This window comes from Strix uralensis, chromosome 3 (genome assembly GCF_047716275.1).
Source record: "Strix uralensis isolate ZFMK-TIS-50842 chromosome 3, bStrUra1, whole genome shotgun sequence".
Lineage (NCBI taxonomy): Eukaryota > Metazoa > Chordata > Aves > Strigiformes > Strigidae > Strix > Strix uralensis.
The window spans coordinates 56902199-56923126 of record NC_133974.1 but is presented as its reverse complement, the minus strand read 5'-3'; the positions used below and the strand labels follow the sequence as shown (position 1 = coordinate 56923126).

At 39.5% G+C, this 20928-nt stretch overlaps 1 protein-coding gene across 13 annotated transcripts in view; it reads left to right on the top strand.

Annotated features, from left to right (window-relative positions):
• The first annotated feature begins 5796 nt into the window (after window positions 1-5796).
• The window catches only part of FAM184A (family with sequence similarity 184 member A), a 77575-nt gene continuing 62443 nt past the window's right edge, over window positions 5797-20928 (top strand). For all 13 annotated transcript variants that reach the window (XM_074862377.1, XM_074862388.1, XM_074862381.1 and 10 more), the window contains exon 1: window positions 5797-6310. In XM_074862377.1, the coding sequence (XP_074718478.1) occupies window positions 6143-6310 (168 nt within the window). In that variant the 5' untranslated portion in view covers window positions 5797-6142. The remainder of the gene's footprint in view (window positions 6311-20928) is intronic.

Here is a 20928-nt window from a genome sequence, read left to right as displayed (position 1 = left end):
TTGAAATATTCAATTTATGCCAGGTTTCGTGTGCATGATAGTTCAAGACTTGCAGGGGTTGAGTCTTGCAAACTTTGAAGGCCAAGGGAGCGTACAGCCACAGGATGATAAAACCCAAAAGATGTAAGAACCAAAGATCTACCAGGTGGAGTCCTAAACCTGTATTTGTCACCCTCTACTACCAACTCATTACTGACTGAAAGCTTACTTGCATATATAAAGGCAAGAGGGTAATTGATTGAATTACCCAAATGAGTATCCTGAAATGTTGACCCGACTGTGTACCTTACATAAATCACAGTCTTGCTAACCCTCAAATTAAAAGGTCGTGAGATTATTTCAAAGTTATGAAGACATTTAGTTTTTATTTTTGTTTAGTTCTTCACCTCCCCCCTGCATATCCTTCATGATTATATATGCAACCATAGCAAGGCAATTTTGGCTACTCTTTTATCCTTTATAGATCTGAAAATATGCCCCTCTTTATGTCATTATTTACAGCTAACAGAAGCCCTTGTTACTTGTACACTTTCAGAACAAAATTGTTATGTATGATTTCTTACACAGAAATCTCAGCATCATAGATTAACCTCAGCCTTAGTAATGAGGTCTTTATGTTAAAGTAGGACATCATGGGCTTATTCTGTTATTTCCATCAGGTTTGTTTGCACCAGAAAATTAAAGCAGGAATGACAGATATGCTTAAGATGTATTGTTATTTTGGGTATTTTATAATATTCTTTTAAATGGTGAATTATTACTTTATGAAAGTAATTAAACCTGTATGTAAACCTAAGTTATGTATGTAATAAATGGTTAATTTAGCATTCTGGTAGAAATAAATAGACTTTTTCTTAAGAGTATCCACATTTTAAGTATTAGGTACTAAATACTTGCATAATTCAACCATCAAATGAAAATGAGAGTTATGATATAAACACCTTTGTTCATACACATAAAATTTGAAAACTCACTGTTCAGAGTTGTAGCTGCAAGCTTACAGATTAAACAGCAGAAACCCGCAAATACCAGTAGGTCAAATTTCTTGCTAACTGTCCTTTCAGTAAAAGCTGCTGACTTTCTGACATCTTCAGAGTTGTCAAAAGACATTATCACAAAGCAAGCTTAGCCCTTGTAACACTGTCTATAAAGAATCAGAGAGGGAGTTTTGTGCCTATGGCTTGAAAATAAGGCATAGAGTGATTTATCTTAGTCAAAGCTGTGATGAGATAAAAAAGTTTTTTTCTGTACACATGGAAAACTGTAATCCATAATATTCCCAGCAGACTGAATGTAAATTAAATTCTTTCCTGGTTTTGCAAACCTCAGTAATAATATTTCATAATTTAAAAAAACATATGCATATACCAGAACATATGAACATCAAATATGCAGATTAATAGGTAGGTAGTAGAATACAGAAAGCTCAGGTAGATTTCCACATAGGCAGTGTTGTTGAGCTTACATCAGTAAAAGCAAAACTATGAAGTCATTGTATGTCTTGCACATATGCTGCTATATATGCGTAGCAGATATATGACAATGTAATCTTAAAGCATCTATTCACTAACAATATTTTCAAATTTACAAAAAATCTTCCATATACATATACCAAGAGCACTCCTACATAATGCCTATACTCACACGGAGACACTGGAGAGACACAAACTGTGTGTCACTTACGTAAGCCTGTTGTGATAGAGACACTAAAGGTTTCACAGTGCAGCTCTCACAGCAACGATACACACCAAGAGCAGCCCTGCCTCATTCCATTGCTTTTTGCACTCTTCAGCAAACTTGGAGCACTGTCTCCTGCATTTGCCTCTGGATGGCCTCAGCACAAGCCCTGGCAGACCTTTGGACCTACAGATCCTAATATACTGATGAGACATGAAATCCCACCAAGATAAAAAAGCACTAGGGTCCTGGCTGTTCTGCTGCATAAAGCCTCTTTTCAGCAGCAACCTTAAAAAAACCAGGCTCTATGCTACACAGGCAGACCTGAATGGCAAAGAGCTTAGCAGTCACCATCTGAGCTCTAAAGAAATAAAATGTGTAAAGGGAAGCTTTAAATATGGAAACTGTTACCGAAAAGCACATGAAATATTGACAAAGAATATTTAATCACTTTTTTGATTTAAAAGCGCCGAGACAAAACTTAGTATTTAGCAACTCAGTACAAGGAGACAAACATATCTGACTGTTGTGTCCTAAGTCACTTCAAAATGCTTCAAAACAATGATTTGGGGCCAATGTGAACCACAGCAAATATGCATACTCTTCAGAAGAAACTGAAAAAATAAAACAGTGAGTCTTCTTGTCTCGGAAGAAATGTTGATAATTCCAAACCTCTCTAATTTATTTGAAAAATAATTCTATCCAAAATATTTAAAATGTGTAGATTAAAATGAAAATAATACTTTCTGTAACTTTTGAGGTTTCTAGAAGCAATAATAAATTGAGCTAGCCATTCCTTAATATCAGATGCATTATTAGGTACACTAAAGAACATGCCCTTTTGCACAAGAATTAAGAAGCTTGCTTAAGGTCACAGAATCAGCCAGACAAAACCACTACCTGTAACCAAGTCTTCACAATCACTCTACTGCTTTAATTAGTAGTTTGACCTTTCTAGACATGAAAAATCACAGTCATCTCCTCCACCACTGAATTATTTTTTAATTTGATAAAACTGAATTAACAGTATAAGTTATTCATGGATGTAATCTATAGACACAGATTTCATACAGATGCTCCTAATATTCTTTCCTCCCCTTTTATTTCATCTGTATGAATCACTGCCTGGGTAAGCACCATCTGTCCTTTGTTCTCTGTTGCCAGAATGGGCCACTTCAGAAACAAAAAAAAGAAAATCAACGTCAGAATTTCCTGAACAATGCAAATTCTGAGCTTAAGGCAACACAGCTACTTAAAGACTGGGATTAAATAACTTCTTAAAATAGTTTGTGTTTATTACATCTTTCAATATATGAGAGTTTTTCCAGAACCTCTGTGGTTCTTCTGGCCCTCTTTTGAACACCTTTCCAGTGTGTTGATGCACAGAAATTAAAGACCCCAGACCTTGATGCAAGTATTTCTCTTGTACTCTCACAGACAATCTGTACAAAAGTAGCAACATCTATTTGTACCTTCTGTATAGTGTCCAGTCTATATGTCAGAGCATCTCCCTTGCCTCATGACCTCAGGTTTGCACTGGCAGTTCATGTTTAGTATCATACTATATAAGGATGAATCTCTATTGGCAAGTGAGGTACATAGCTCTGTAATATGTATCTCTTCTTATAATTTACTATTCCACTTGTTTCTATCATTTGCAAGTTCTAAGTCATACTTTTCTCCATACCCTTGTTGAGAACAACAGATTTAGCCATGTATTTTTGTAGTTTACCTCTTTGATACTTCTGTCTGCCTACAAAGAATGCAGGCAAAGAGATTTTTTAGAGCAGGAAAAAAAGCAGTAAAAAGATAAACTACTCAACAGAGAGTACCAAGGACTCTCTAAAAGATGAGTGCAGAGTCTGTTAATCGGGAAATCAAATGTGTTCAGGCACATTAATATATATATATTCTCACAAGGCCAGAGCCTAGCAAAGAGACATTAAATTGTTGAAGAGCGTGGCTATTCTCAGGAGTTGCACAGGATGGAAACAGAAGAGAGCAGTCAAATCCAAGCTAAAGGACATACTAAATTCATCTGTGAATTCCTTCAGGAAGGAACCTTTGTTCCATACTCATCAGATCATGGGTCCGTAACTGCAGTCTGCAGAGGCAGTGTCTGTAGCCACAGAAGAGACTGGCCAGCTCAAATGAATGCCTCCCCCTTCATGCGGCTGGGTCACTCCAGTCTGCAAGCACCGTGCTGTTTCTTCCCTCAGAACCTGAAGTAACTGTGCAGTCAAGTGCTTATCTAATTTACTACCTACTTCAATTTTAGGACGCTACTTGCCCCTACCACCTATTACTGTGTGAAAATGGCACTTACTCCATCACAGACCAGTACATACAGTCTTACCTCTGTGCTTGGACAGATCATGGAGCAGATCCTCCTGGAAATTATGCTAAAGCATATGGAAATAAAGAGATAATTGGTGACAGCCAACAGGGCTTCACTAAGAGCAAATCATGCCTGACAAATCCGGTGGCCTTCTATGACAGGGTTACAGCATTGGTGAATAAGGGAAGAGAAACTGACGTCATCTACCTGGACTTGTGCAAAGCATTTGACACTGCCCCACATGATATCCTTGTCTCTAAATTGGAGAGACATGGATTTCATGGATGGACCACTCAGTGGGTAAGGGATTGGTTGGATGGTCACACTCCAAGACTTGCAGTCAATGGCTCAATGTCCAAGTGGAGACCAGTGACAAGTGGTGTTCCTCAGGGGTCGGTGTTGGGACAGGCGCTGTTTAACATCTTTGTTGGCGACACAGACAGTGGATTGAGTGCACCCTCAGCAAGTTTGCCGATGACACCAAGCTGTGTGGTGCGGTTGACACGCTGGAGGGAAGGGAGATGCCATCCAGAGGGACCTGGACAGGCTGGAGAGTTGGGCCTGTGCAAACCTCATGAAGTTCAACAAGGCCAAGTGCAGGGTCCTGCACATGGGTCAGGGCAATCCCAAGCACAGATATAGGCTGGGCGATGAGTGGATTGAGAGCAGCCCTGGGGAGAAGGACTTGAGGGTTTAAGTGGATGGAAAACTGACTATGAGCCAGCAATGTGCGCTCACAGCCCAGAAAGCCAACTGTATCCTGGGCTGCATCAAGAGAAGTGTGGCCAGCAGGATGAGGGAGGGGATTCTCCCCCTCTACTCTGCTCTGCTGAGACCCCACCTGGAGTCCTGTGTCCAGCTCTGGGGCCCCCAACATAAGAAGGACATGGACCTGCTCAAGCAGGTCCAGAGGAGGCCATGAAGATGATCAGGGGGCTGGAGCACCTCCCTTATGAGGACAGGCTGAGAGAGTTGGGGCTGTTCAGCCTGGAGAAGAGAAGGCTCCAGGGAGACCTTATAGCGGCCTTCCAGTACTTAAAGGGGGCCCACAGGAAAGATGGGGAGGGAGTCTATTGGGGAGTGTAGGGAGAGGATGAGGGTAACAATTTTTAAACTGAAAGAATTTAGATTAACTAAAAGAATTTAGATTAGGTATAAGGCAGAAATTCTTTCCTGTGAGATCGATGAGACACTGGAACAGGTTCGCCAGAGAAGCTGTGGCTGCCCCCTCCCTGGAAGTGTTCAAGGCCAGGTTGGACGGGGCTTTGAGCAACTTGGTCTAGTGGCCCATGGCAGGGGGAATGGAACTAGGTGGTCTTAAAGTCCCTTCCAACCCAAACCATTCTATGGTTTTAGACCCAGGGGCCAACAACACCTCACGCACTTTAGTCCCTCACACACACCGCACTGTAGTGCCCCTGGCGCCCTTCCAGTGCTGAGGATCTCTGCCCTAGGCCCCGGCCCCGGCACGCTCTGCATTCTCAGGGCTCTCCATGAGGACGAGGTTTCGGCGGTTGGCGCACACGCCCCAAGCCCAGCCACAGAGGGGTAACCCCGCCTAAAGCCACCTCCCGCCCTGCCCCTGCCCCAACGGCGCCCCCGTTGCGGAGGAGGCTCCCCTCCCCCTCCCCCGCTAACGGCTCCCAGCACTGCCGCCAACGGCCGCGGGGGGCGGGGGGGACCGAGCGCGGCGCGCGCACCGGCCGCGGGAAGGGGGAGGCGGGGCCCTGGGGGCGGTGCGCGCGGCCCCAGCTGCCGCCGAGGCGGGGCGGCTGCGGGCGGGCGGGGCCGGGCAGTGACGCGGGGGCCGCGCGGCGTAAACAGCCCGGCGGGAGCCCGGCAACCGCGCACGGCCGCTCCAGGGCCGGACCGGGCCCGACCGGCCTGGCTTCGCCCCGCGGTGCCGGGCGGGCCGGACGGGGAGAGGCGAGGCTGGCGCCGCTTCACGCAGCGGCCCCGAGGGGTTGACGCCGCAGCCCGGCGCGGCTGTGGGGGCCGGCGGCAGGGGGAAGTGCCCGAGGCCGGTCCCGGGGCGGGCGGAGCCGCCTCGGGCAGCGCTTCGCGGCTGGGGCGCCCTCGGCGCGGCTCCCCGGTAGGGCCGGTGCCGGCGGGGGCCGGGCGGTGAAGATGGCGACCCCGGGGATGGGCTGGCAGCAGCCGCAGCACGGCTACGGCGGCGGCTCCGCTCCCGGCGCGGGAAAACTCGGCTCCGGCGCGGCCCAGCCGGGTCCAGGCGCCGAGCCCAGCCCGGACCTGCACTTCAAAATGAGCAAGAAGATCGCCCAGCTCACGAAGGTGAGGGAGCGTCCCCGCGCCGGGCCCTCCGCCGCCTTCGCTCTCTTCCTCTTCGGTTTTGTTGCCCTGGATCCTTGCCGCTACCGAGGCAGGGACGTGGCTGAGGAGGGGCTGCCTCTCGGGGCTGCTCTTAAACCCGGGTGGCATGCAGCCGGGTTTGTGGCCCGAAGGCCGGGCCTGGGGCGGCCGCCGTGCCCCGGGAGCAGCCTCGGTCCCCGGGGGAGCGGAGCCCGCCGAGCCGGCGTCCCGCGGGGGAGCCCCGGCGTACTGGGGGCAGCGGGTGCCGGATGCGAACCGTGCACGGAAACTGCCGCAGTACCCCTTCCCGGTTAGTTGTGACCAAATGCCGTCTAGCACAGCCAGGTATCTGCGTGTGCGGGAGGCGATCCCCGATCGCTAGGCTGGTACTTGCCGTTTAGTCTGTAACAATTGTAGCTTCTCAGGCAGCTCTCTCGGAGTCTTTTTAAATAGAGAGATTCAAGTGATGCTTGCTTTCCTTTTGCTGAAGAGAAGTGCTCTTATTTAAGGTGTCTGGTAATACCTTAAAAACCTTAGGTGGTGAGGGCGAAGTGTGAAAATATCTCTGGTCTTGTAGTGCTGATTGAACAGCTTCCATCATCATGCGCTGTATAGAAAATACACTGTATCTTTGTTAAAGACCGGGGTCAAACTACAACCATATGTTTTAAAAGCATATTAAGACTGGTAGACCCCACGTTTCAGCTGTGATTGTAACTATGATTTACTTAAAAAAAATGCTTTGGTGCTGTAATATCTCTTGTATGATGCTTAAGCTGTAGTTGAAGAGCATTGTTTAGGAAATGAAAGGCAGATTATGTTTGTTAGAAAGCAGAAGAAATAATTTCTGTCAAGAATTACATAGCTAAAACATTTAAAGGTAATTTAAAAGCACAGTGGGAACTGCTGGTATTCTTCAATTGTATGCTAAAATGGATGAAGGTGGTGTTTTGTTGGAACTAAGAATGAAGACTGCTGGCAGTCTCACAGTGGAGATGGTTCATATTTATGCACAGTTGATGCACCATTGACCAGTTAAAAATAGTATGTATCATGATGCTCTGTGTACCTTAATGTATTGGAAAACTGATGACTGAGGGGAATTTTGTCTTGTCTTTGTATCAGAGTCAGGTTTCATTGTTAACATCAGTGGAACTAAAATTGTAATTGTATAATTGAAAAGTAGAATTAAAATAAGCTGAAGAATCTCTTTGGTTTTATTCCATGTGCATACAAATTATGAATTAAAATATTGAAGATATTACTATGGACTTGTGCTCCCTGAAAGGTGCAAACAGCACCTGGAGACCATAAATGTATTTTAGACTTATTTTAAGGCCTAGTGCATATGCAAAGTAATAATTTCAAAGACTAATTTTTATTTGTGTGTGTGTGTGTCCTTTTGATATATTTCCCTTCCTTTCTGTAGGTATTTACCCAGCAGTTTATAGTTGATTTCAGAAACAGTGTTCTATTTCTGTTGTGAAGTCATTTGTGTGTGAGTTCCACATCACTGGGCAGGTGCCCTGTGCTCTCTCAGTTATGATGTGTCAGATATCTTGAGGTGGATGTGAGTTAAATACGAATTTAAATGTGTGGTGCTGGAATATTTTGAATTTCTATATTGGAAGACAGAGTGTGAAAAGACAGAGTGAAAGTAAATACTGAGTTTTTATAAGGGTTTTTTATGATCCATGGTAGAGTTCTTAAATTCTAGAAGTTGTGTGCATGTCTATCCTGCCAAAGACTTCAGAGTAGTACAAATAAAGGCTATGAACAGTCTTCTGCCTGTGTATTTAAAATAACTATAAACTATGTGCTTGTACAAGGAGTTTGCATGTGAGTTGGACTTTTGCAGGACTGGAATCTTGCATTTGTTTCCCAGTGACTTGCAGATTCTGGTAATGTTTTAGTCTGTGTGCTTGTGTTCTGCTTTCAAGTTTTAGGGAGAAGACTTGGAAAATCATCTGATCTTTGTACTAGCTGAAGGTCTAGAGTGAAAACCAGTATTTTTACATGTAGACCAGGATGTATAATAAAAATACTTTTCTTGCTCCTAGTGCAACAATAAAACTAAGAATTTAAAGATTAAGATAAAAAGTATTCTATAGCATTAATTTTATTGAGGTAGAGGGGCAAATTTTGACAGCTTTGAGGTTAGAGGGCTTGGGTCCTACATTACTGTTCATTACTTGACCTTGCCGAAACAGAGGCTTAAAGGAAGTATAGAAACTTCTGGGTAAAGTATAATCTAAATTTTCTAACCTGCTCTAGAATCTGAAGCCTGATTTGATAGATGGTTGAAGAAACTAATCATTGAGAAAGGACTCAAGCTACAGGGGAAAAATATAAACGTGATAATTTCTGTAAGTGAGAGTTAACTGTCAGAGAAGAATTAACTTCACTTTGCAGAAGGTTTCTGGAAATAAGTTGATGTGAAAAAGATACTAGGATGTTTCTGTGAAGGTCTTTTGACTAAATTCTGCTGTTCTGGCTTTGTCAAATGCTTACTAATGTACGTGTATAGAATTCCTCTTCAGTAATGTAGGAACTTCTTATTAAGAATACCACTTCTTAATTGTGCTTCTCACTGTTTAATGTCTTTATATAAAGACAGTTCTCACGTACTTTCCAACTGTTTTCCCCATTTTTTTTTTTTGTCTTCCAACTCTTCTCTAAGACTGCCTTGAACATATATTAAGTCTCTCAGTGGATTTAGAGCTGAAGTTAGGTGCTTTACCAGGTGAAAACAAACTCACCAATATAGCATAGTAAAAGAAAATCTAAATATGCATGGGGCATTGCCAAAGGGATACACATAGTTAAGTTATCCAGACAGGTTCTGTCTTCTGACAAAAGAAATGTGACTCAATAGTTTATTTTTGACTATCCTTGTACAGTTTGTATTATGAGCAGTGAATGGCAGCAGAAGAAAATGCTTTTCTCACAGAACATGTAGGTCACTTACGAAGTAAATGTAAAATTCCAAAATTAGGATTCCTCTGTTGTATTTTGTCGTTACTTAGAGAGAATCTGATGTTTTAATCAAAACAACACAGGAACACAAAGGTGACATTTGTTTAATAACCAGATTTAATAAGTAATTCAGAGTGAGGCAAAATAAAATACAAACCCATTTCACTAAGCACAACACTTCTGCAGTGCTTAACTATATTTCTACTTTTGGGCAGGGGGGAAAGACTTACTTGATTTAACTTTAATATGCTTAATTCACAGGGGAAAGTAAAACAAGTAGTTAGAAATACAGCTTTAAAAATAAGATGATACTCTGTCATGTTTAAAGACTGTGGTAAATTGTAACTGAAGCAATTTTAGGTCTTCGTCTTCAGTATAAGCTCCTTATTTTTAGGCATTTTGAAAGATCTGTGTACCAGTTTGGGGATAAGGTAGCATCTGACACAAGATTAAAGCCAACAAGAAATAAACTGTGATTGTGAAATTGCATATATGTGTTTGTACTACTGCATGCTGGAGTGGTAATGCAGTGTTGAAGTATGCCTGCTGCAGATGAAAATATGCATATATATATTTAATTAGTTACATAAGACAACTGGAATAGAAAACAAAAAGCAAGTTGCTGCTGTGCTTACACCAGTAGGGGAGAATGAGATTTGTTTTTACAATTGCCAGAAGAGTGCAAGTTGAAGTGTTTTTCTTTTGGTGTGTGGGTGTTTTTTAATTTTTGTGCTGTAGTTTGTGGCTTGAGCACTTGTGATTGACAAATCTATATCCTAAATGTGTCTGCAAAGTCTATTGTGCAAGCTTTGACATCAACATGAATCTTTGACTTTTATGAAATAACTGCATGATCCGTGCTGGGATTATGCAATGAGAAGCTTCAGCATTGATTTGGTTGCATGACATTAGTTGGAGAAATTTTACGTTAGCTGGAAGATGTGTCTGTAAGTGCCATGCCAGTGATGTGTACACTTCAGTGATCATTTCTATCTATTTAATACAAATTAGAAACTGTACAAAACTCTGATCTCTGGTACATTCTTAGAGCTGGATAGTTCAGTTCTGGAAAGGTTCCAGAAAAAGTCAACTCCTTCAAAGACTAAGGCAACAAAGTTATTCAAGGTGCACCTTACTTCAGTAAACAAGGAACTAGAATCTGGGACTCTTGAGACCAGAGTTCTGTTCTCAACTCTGCCATCAGATTGTTGTATAAATTTGGGAAACTTTAAAAAAAAAAAAAAATTATTTGATTTTTTTTTTCCCTTTATTTTCCTTTCTGTCTTCCTGTGTTAGAGAGAAGTACTTAGGGAATAGATGTTAATGTAGTAGTTAACCCAGTGAGTTGCTTGGGGATGTAGATAGTAAATTTATTTCAAAGAATAAAGAACAAAATTTATGATCTTTAATTCAGATGCTTATGCTTCTTATTGTGTGAACTTTTTTGCTTGGATGGTTAAAGGTCTCCCTCTGCTATCACAGAATGCAGTGCTATGGAAGAAAGAGCTATAGGGTTTAATATTTATATTATTGATTCTTAACAAAATGTTTGCAGTAAAACTTTGTCAGTTTTTATTTGGAAGTGTTCTGCCTCAGGAAACAAAATAACTAAACCTCTTGCAGAAGGTTCATTGTGCATAGGACTATAAGAAAACTTAAAAGAAGACCCCTTAAAAATAGGGAAGAAATGAGAATCTAAAAAACCCCGCAGAACTGTTTTGATGTTAGCTGTCATCATGTGGTAGTTGATACCATTAACAGTTTTGTAAAAGCTTTGGGTTTAGTTTTTTAAGCAGCCTTATGTCATCTCTCCAATGTGTGTTAACATTGGCAGTAGGCCAGTATTTGCTAACAGTTCTAGGATTGCATGAAAAGCACTGCAATTTTGAGGCGGGTGTGATTTGAGTACATATTTGAATGTCAAAATTTTTGCATATGCTTCTGACTGGTAATGTGGGAATGAATATTATGTTTTGTTATTACGTAAAAATAGTTTTTGAGGACTAGAAGATATAAAAGTGTAATATTAGATATTAAATTTTTTTTACATTTCTCTGGAGATATTTCATTTTGGTTTGTGTTAATTATTCCAAAGATAGCTGAAGTAAGTCCTCCAAGAAGGGCCAGACTGAAGGTAGGAGCCGAGAAGGTTAGAGACACAATATTTCTGAAGCATGTATCTTAATATTTTTCTTTTTTAGTCATACTAATATAGTCTCTATTGTCCATTTCTGACTCTGTCCATGTGGTGTTCTGGCTGTCCTCGTTCTGCAGTAGTTATAGTCTTAGCAGGGGATATTCACAGAAGAGAAGTTTTCTGTACCCGTGATGGTATAAGGACGAAGATGGGACTGGGTAAAAATGGCATGTCTTTAATACCATCTGGTATAGTTCAGAAAAAGTAAGTAGAGCTTTCAGGCTCTCAAAATCTTCTTCAAACCTTAAATAAAATCAGCAGTTATTGTCTTTATCTGAATACTTGCTAGTTGAAGCACTTAGAATAGCTTTAAAGCAGCTGTGGCTTCTAATTTAGACCTGAAGAGGTCCTTCTTACCTTCCATGTTTTGTAGGACGAAACTGATGGAATTTGGTGTTTTAGTTAATATGCTCTTTGTCTCTGAAAAAAGAGATCAGGGATCTTAAAAGTTGACAGTCCTGATATGAAGTCTGGGAGCTCTTATTTAATGCTGTCTTTTCCCAATTGGGACTAGTTGAAAAAAGTTAATTATTCTGATAATTTGAAGACCTCAGAACCATGTATGCCTTGAATGGTTCTTCCATTCATTATCACTGCACACCTGTAAGGTGAGATTGCAGGGGTGCTATATGGACCTGATATGGGTATATTTTAGAGCTCAGTGTTGAGGTATGTGTGAATTAGATCAATGACCTTACAGTCTTTTGTCACAAGACATCAAGAAGAAAGAAGTAAGACAAGAATGAAATATTTTTAATATTTAAAAAAAATAATTCCTTTTCTCTCCATCTGCATAGTCTTAATGGTTGACTACTGACTTGGAGTTCTGAGACCACTGACAGCTTAGTGTTCTAAAGATATATTTTTGTGTGTGTAACTGAAAGTGTGATGTTGTTGGAAAACTGTCTGATCACACATTCACAAAGCTACTAGTCTGAAATACTGCTTTTATATGCTTGTGCATATATCAGCTTCTCTAAAACGGATGTTTTTTTTCTTTTCACATTTTACAAACATCCAAAAGAGTAATCAAAATGAAGAGACAAATACATTGGGGGAGAGGATGAATAACATGATGTGGCACTTAGGGACATAGTCTAGTGGTGGACTTGGCAGTGTTAGATTTATGGTAGCACTTGATGACATTAAGAGTCTTTTCCAACCTAAATGATTATGTGTTTCTATATGTATCCTCTTGCTCTATGCTTAATCTTATTTATTGCTATAATTAAATAGTATAGAGTTACAAGGAGCTGGAAAACTGTTAGATGCTGTTGCTCTGATATGTACCTCAGCTGTTAAATCTAATACATCAGTACATCTTTCAGATTTTCTTTAAATGTCCTTAATGAAGATTTTGGTACAAAGTTTAATGTTATCAACGTGTCAAAAATTTAAAACTAAAGAAAGAACATCCAGGCCATAAATGAATCCTGATAGTGTGACATCCCTAAAGTTTACCATCTGTCAGCCTTTAGCTGCTTTTTACATATGATGACATAAATCCTACGAAAAAATAAAGAAATATTTGAAATTTAGTTTGATTTGGGTTTTTTTGCTGTTGTTGTTACAGTTTTCAGGTAAGTACTGCATTATGAAAGAAGGCATTTGCTATGGTCTTGATTTAGATAAAATCAAGAAAGTGTCAGTTGAGAGTTAAGAACGTAATACTGAAATACTTTCCTCCAGATGCGAAAGTTGTAAACAGGAGAGTATTTTATGTATATTTGAAAAAGAAAATCAATGGTTGAACTCTATGTAATTGTACAAGGTATTTATAGATTAATTTCTTTGTACACTTGTAAATTGGCATGGACACAGCACTTTGAAGTACTCAATCCTGCAAGGAGTTTTGATTTTTCAAGTCTTATAAAAACGTATTGGCAAAAGACAGTCTCTCTTTTTTGGGGGGTATCTGGAATACCATGAACGTGCAAAGAGTTGTTTCAAAATGATGAATCTTGCCACTTTTTAAGAAAAAGTCAGATTGCAATTTAATCTGTCATAGTGGTTCTGTACATTCTTTGAACACTGTAAAACTTCAGTAACAGCATTGTTTGTATTTGGGTATTTCTGTGTTGTCATGAAACCTATCAGTCGCACATACTTTATTTTTTGATGTCTAGAAGTACGGTTAGATGCATAGTGCATCTAACACATCTGTAGAAATGTTATTTGTCATAAGTCATTGTATTGGTACAGTAACTTGCAGCCTCAAGTAGCTTCTAACCACTGAAATTCTTTCAGTATCTCATTCTCTAAACTCAGACTTTGGCTTTAATAAAAAGAGTAATTTTGTCAGTGATACTATTGTTTCCCTACCCCTCTAAGTCTCCACTGAAAACTTTACTCTCCTGTTAACTGTGTGGAGGAGGGGGGCATTACCTTAAATCCTCACTAACTTTTTCTTACTGTTTGTAGGCTTACTACTAGATAAATGCAGCAAATCTCAACATAACACCATGAAATCAGATGTGTATGTCTCTTGATCGATACAAGTTTGGCAGTAGTAAGCCAGACTTCTATGTATTCTTCTAATGACTGATGTCATACCAATAACCAAAGGCATTGCATTCCAAAAATAACCAGTAGAAGCATAACCAGTCTAAAGCTATTCACCATCTTGTCCTATTTAATGCATATTACTTGGTTCTGTTTCTTCGGTCAGGCTTTTTTAAGTGAATCTAGAAGGCTGTGAGGAAGAACAGCCTTTTGCTGAGGTTGTCACTTGGCTAGACTCAAAATGACAGCCTTTAAAAATAGCTACTGTTAAAAAGTTCATGAAGTCCTTCTTGTTCAAGATGCTCCTGTTAAATGAAAGACAACCTTTTGACTAAAAGAAGTAGTATGAGGTGATTATAAGAAATACTTGCTTTCTATTTTCATTTTTATGAGGTTAAAGTAGTCTTTCCAGCCAGTTTTCTAAGATTTTTTGTCTCCAGAAACCTGAACTCTAATGTGTTTAGAAAACAGGTGTGCTATAATCCAGAGATTTTAAATGGAACAATGTTTTGCTCATAACGTAACTGAAAGCTGTAACTTAGTAAAGAGTGTCTGATGCTGCCTTCTCAGATCTAGTATTCTGCGGTATGGATGCTGATACGTTTGGATAGGTGATACTAAAATGTATTTCAGTAATTTCCTATGACTGTCTTTGTCCTTCTAAAATTTGACAAATGAAAAAGATGGTAAATTATTTCTGTAATAAAGATTAGGGAAAAGGATGTAAATTCATCTGCTTTGTGTAATTATAAGTATAGGTTTCACATGTTAAAAAATATAGTTTATTTGTAGCTGGTAGTAATAAGTAATCAAGGATATGTTTACAGGTTAAATAAAGTTCTGGAAACACCTTGAGAAGCTATGTCTGTCTTTCCAACATTAACCTATATTGCCAACATAGTAATGTATACTACTTATATAACTTAACACAAAAAGTACTTATTTATAATTAAGTCACTGAGTGGTAGAACTTTATTTGGAAATGTTTGATCCATTATTGTGGTTGGGTTGTTCACTAGCTTTCCATATTGTATCTAACATTATAGCATTAACTTATAGCTCCATTAAGTTCCTATGCCATAAAAATTAGTCATCTTTTTTCTCTTTTTTCTTCTTAAAAGCATATGGCTGTTTGCTATATGATGAGATAGAATTTGAAAAAAATATGTCTTAAAACAGAGACTAGACTTTGACATGATGATCAGTTTACATGTTCTTTGAGCTGATCTGGGAACGTTCTGTGGCCGTTCTCTCTACTCCTGTGATTCTTATCTTGCCTTTATTTCCGTGCTCTGCTTCACAGTGCCTTTTCAATCTACAGTGTAGACAATTCAGTTTGGTGTATTGCATGTATTTTGCCTTACCTCCAAATACCTAGTGCATGATTATCATTCTTGTCATTTATATTTGAGCAGACACTGCTATGTTACGTATCCTTGCACCTCCTGTACAGGCCAAGAGCCTGAAGCAAGTTGAGCTTCTGTTGGTTTGTATTATTTTCCATAGCTACGAGTTGATACTCTAGAATAAACTATATTCCATATTCCAGACTTTTTTTTTTGACATAGCTGTTTGTGTAATGTGACTTTTTTCTCTAATGGCAATTTAAAAGATTTTTTTTTTTCTTATGGGCCTATGATCCCTGTGCCTGAGGGAAACTAAATTTCCTGTTTTCAGAAGACTATTAGTTTGGCAAAGTTGGAGACAGAAGTGATGTCCTCTCACTGTAAAATGTATATGCTTCTTCATGTGCCTACATGAAATTCCAGTAAATGTGGTCCCTTATTTAAGTCCTGACTGACATGCTTTATTTGACTTTAGATTTGCTACAAATCTTGAGCCTCTTATGTTCTTATATAGAAGAAGGATTCTTATAGGTTCTTACAGAAAAAGGAGGAATTTGTTTAAGTGTACAGAAGGAAAATTCTCTTATCTGAGAAGCATAAAAACCCAGTAGTTTGTCAAAGAATTGAGAGTAGTCACAAGTTTATCTACAGGAACTGATTTTATCAAAGAACATGATGTGTATATTTTAGTGGTCTGAGGCTATACGTGCTTCTTTTGGAAGACTTGTGAAGCGGAGCCTTGGCTGACGATTTGCCCGCCGGTTGTGCTGGAGCCGTGGCAGGCTTTGCTCTTGCCTCGTGTCGCCCCGTTGCCGCGGCGGGGGAGGGCGGGCGCCCGCCGCTCTCCGTGGTGCTGAACGCGGGGCCCGGCGGTGGGCGGGCGGGCGCCCGCCGCTCTCTGTGGTGCTGAGTGTGAGCCCGCCCGCACACCTACGCTTCACCGGCACTGATGTCAAAAGCAAGTAAGTTTTACTTCCTGTTAGGCAAACCATACTAGCAAGATCTCCTTAGAGGCCCAGCTTATATAGCTACAGTTGCCCAATCCTTTTACATAGTGAGTGCGGTGAGATATAACATTGATTACACTGTACAGTATGAAGTACAGTGAATTACTTATCTCAAAATGTGTGCCATGCCATTGTTTAGTGGTTTCCCAAAAGCCTGGAAATAACAGAAATGAAAATAAAAACAAGCATTAAAGTTTTTTCAGGGAGTTCTGTCAATTAGCAAATTAAGAAATGTTTGAGAATATTTAAATGAGCAGCAACATTTTATTCATATTGTCAAGACCCTAAAAGAGGGGCTCAAGTCTGACTTCCTAAAGCTGACTTAGGGAATATCCAACACAAGAATTGATTATTTCCTTCAGTATTTATACTTGGTTTAATTCTGTTCTGAAATAACTGCGTTCTTTTAAGGTTTTTTGAAAGTTGGAAATGCAGTTGTCTTCTCAGATTACATAATTTTAATGAATTTTATATTTCTGGATGTTGCCCAAAGTATCTTAGATCAAAAGCCCTTGTAGTTCTCAAAAGAAGAGGAAGTAGCATCTTGAAATTATATACTACTTAAAAACAATTATTTTGATTAATCAAAACCAGTGATACAGGTCTGTAAGATGACTACCTTTTTAACCCAGTTTCTCCACTTAGATGTTGCTACTTTTCGTTTGGGAAGCTTTGAATGTAATGTAACTCTGCTGGGAGAAAATTTGTTTGTTTGTATATGGAACAATTCTTGTAGAGTGAAGATCTTTGCTATGTTGTTTGTTTGTTTTGCCAGGGGCAAACTATTGTTATGTCTTCAGTGCAAAGTCAGTTTCTCAGCTCTTGAGAACTTTCCAGTGCATTGTTTCAGAGTCTAAATACCCACGAACAGATGTAATACAAACATATTACCTTAAATTCCTCTAGGGATCTCTATACCTGAAAGGCTCAAATCAAATATGCAAATATTCAAGAAATAAATCTGTAAGGAAATGCAGCTCAGACTAAACCAATTTGGAGTAGCCCTTTGGCCTATCCTGTTTTCCTTGGAGGAAAGGAAAGGTCCAATCATATAGCAGATGTGTCAACTCTATTCTAGATAGATGATTAGAGGGTAAATGTGATTCTTTCTCACCAGGAGACAGATTGGGGACTTTGTACATCTGTCACTAAATATTTTTTTACTTTTTTTACCTTCAGTATGCTTCTCAAGATTTAGCTGTCTTAGGAAATTGCCTAAAGCTTAACTGCACTACAGATTTGTAATGGTTGTGTCTGACATAACCTGATTGATAGAGGTTAACATCCCAGAACTGAAAAGGGGTTTTGATTGGGTGCTGGTACTGCCACACCTCTTCCAGCACAAGGGCATCAAGTTGCAGTTGCAAGTATACACTAAACCAGTCTGTAACAACTTGAATCAACTATTTTTTCCTGTGTGTAGAATGAATATCTAAATTATTCCTGTTCATTAGAGGGTTGTAAGAGACTATTTTCACAAGTCTGTCTTTTATCACAGTGGAATTTTCAATCATGCATCCTTTTTTGGTCAACTCTTACATGTTCTCTTCTGTGAAAATAAGCACATGTGAAGTAATATGATTAATTAGACTTTCTAATTCAAGTCACTGACTTATACATAACAACTGGGGGTATAATGCATAGCTGGTCTTCTCTTACACACTTGTGTTTGCCTTTATAAACAGTAGGTTACCTGCTCTCTGAGAGTCCCAGTAGGCTGTATCAGATGTTGAAACAGATGAACTTCCTGGTGGTTACACCTTCACCTCCGGTTATACCTTCCTTATGCTTGTTTTCTAAAGAAAGCTATGTTGCTTTCAAACAGAGATCATGTCGTACAGTAGATTGCATAGCTTATTTTTAGGTAACTTTAATCTATTTTTAGGCAACTGGGACAGGATGGAAGCTGAAGCCACAATGCAGATTTCACTTCTCAACATGTATAGGTTATGGGAGGTGAGGATTAGAGGGCTTAAGCATTAACAGCTCATTTCATATCTTGCTTTCTGAAGTATAGTATAGTATTACCAGACATGAATCTTCTGTGTAATGTAGCTCAAGAGCCTAACAAGGCAGCTTGTATTGCTTTCCTTGCAGATATTCACAAAGCATTTAAAACTTTAGTTTTCTTTTTTTACGTGGCCTGAGAAACTCAGATGATCGGGTTTCTTTAGTTTGTGTCAGTTCTGGGTTTTGTGCTGGAGTAGAAGGTAAGTCTGGTAAGTGTGAGGGAATTTGTGGTTACTTAATACTTCGGTAATCAGTCTGTTACTACTTCTTGCTTGTTTTTGGAATGTTTGGGTTGGCGGACATGTTCTTTCTTTATTAAGGTACACTGATATCACTAATGTTCCATTTTAATGGAACTTCAGTGATTTCATTGGAAACTCTGCATTGTATGTCCTGGTTCTGTGATTGAAGACAGCCCAAAATATAGGAGGTGTATTAAGAACTTACTTGAAACCCTATGGCAAGCTGACAATTGCAAGCATTTATTTAACTTCTTATCTGTGAAAGGAGACGTTTCTGAAATGCACGTAGCTCTGTTGGTATGCATTGAGCTTGTTTATTTTTAATTTGGGGGGGGGATTTAAAAATCATTAATAACCTTACATTTTCATGGAAGAGATGTTGGTTTGGAAGCTGTATCGTACACAGTCTTTCTAACTCTTGAACTATAGGTAGAAAACCATGGAAGTTCTGTAAAGTAGAGATTAGAATTAGGGAGAGGCACCTGCTAAAAGCAGAACAGAAAGATATCAAAATCTGTCCTCTTTATTAGAACCTTTCTTGATGCTGTTGTGGGAGTAAGAGTGCAATAATTACTAGAGATACTTGTGCTTACTGTTTTTTGAGTGCTATTATTAAAAAAAACCTCAAACAAATGAAAGCATAAATGCTATTTGCTAGCTAAAAAGTATTTGAAAACTTCAGCAAATCTGTGGTCCACTGCTAAAAGTTTTAGTCTGCAAAGCGAGTTGTTCCATACTGTCTCTGAAGTTAAGACATTATAATTCTATGGAATTAAAACTGGTGTGTTGGAAACTGCATTGTACATAGAATAGTCTTAAAATGTGCCTCAGAGTAATTTCTCAGTATTCTATGAGTGTGTTCTCTGTAAATGGCTTACATAGATCATTTCTCCTAGCTAATTGTGTATTTAGCAATATGCTACCAATTTACCATTTTCCATAGGAAAAATGAAGACATACAGTAGTAGTTGGAACCAGGCGCATTTGTTTGAGAGACTGAATATATATATATAAACTGACACATGCATGATACAGACCTGTACCCACCTCAGGGCCAGAGGCCTTCGGCTAATTATTTAACGTAAAGTTGCACACAAGTGCTCAGTAATATATTTTTTTTCTTGCAAGTCTACTTATATTTGATTTATGTGTTCCTTGATTTATGATTGCCACTATTTTCTCAACTGCTGAATTTTTAATGTATGCTGAAGAAAGAAGGTTTATTGGTTTTCCTTTAATCATCTTTATCATATTAGCTATCACAGATTTTCTTCTTAGGATAGCTTGTCACACCCAAAACTTGAGGTCTTGGTGAAGATCCTTATTTGACTGACCTATCAGGTATGGGGAACTTCTGTTGGAGGTGAAAAATTCTGAACAGTCTTACCTACAGACTTTTGTATGATGAATTGCTGGAAGAGTAGGAGTTAATGTCTCCCATTTAATGTGTAATCAAGTAAGTATTGTAAAAGACACAAATTGAGCAAATCTATGCAATGTAAGTATGTTTAAAATAAGCTGCTTCGTATTCTAGCTGCCAAACAGAAGCAATAGTAGAAGCCTTTATTGCAATTACATAGGATGGCTTTTTAAGAACATTCACTAAGGTAGCTCTCCAGAAGATTATGTCACTGATGAAGTTTAGATCCAACTGGATAACCATAATAAGAAAATATAGATGTTGGACTGGTAACTGAATGTTCAGGTTGTGGAGTCACAGGATTCCACTTACTGTATTTAATGGGATGAATGGAAGAGGTGCTTTAGGACAAAGTGATATAATTGTATGCTTTTACCAGGACATCAATTTTCTTGTAGGTCTCTAATGGAGGTACTACAATTTTTCTACTTAAGCCTACACAATCTTTTTTTTTAATTGAATGGTTCAAAAACCTTGTGGAAGGAACTGCCCAAGCTTTATGAATCTTGATAAATAAACTAGAGACTAGGGAAAAACTGGTATTCAGTCTTCTTTGTGGGACTGTTTTTAAGGAAATTTAAAATTAGTAACATCTTCACTGCTGTTTGTCATGTGCCTGTGTTTTCTCCAGGTGTATGTTAGACAAGTAGACATTAAGGTGGACTGAAAACTGGCTGAACTGCAGGGCTTAAAGTGGTGTGCTCGGCAGCATGAAGCCCAGTTGGAGGCCAGTCATTAATGGTGTGCCCTAGAGGCTGGTACTGGGGACGGTACTGCTTAACATCTTTGTTAGTGACCTGGATGATGAGGCAGAATGCATACTCAGCAAGTTTGTAGACACTACAAAGCTGGGACAGGGGTTGATAAAACAGATGGGTGTGCTGCTATTCAGAGCTGGAC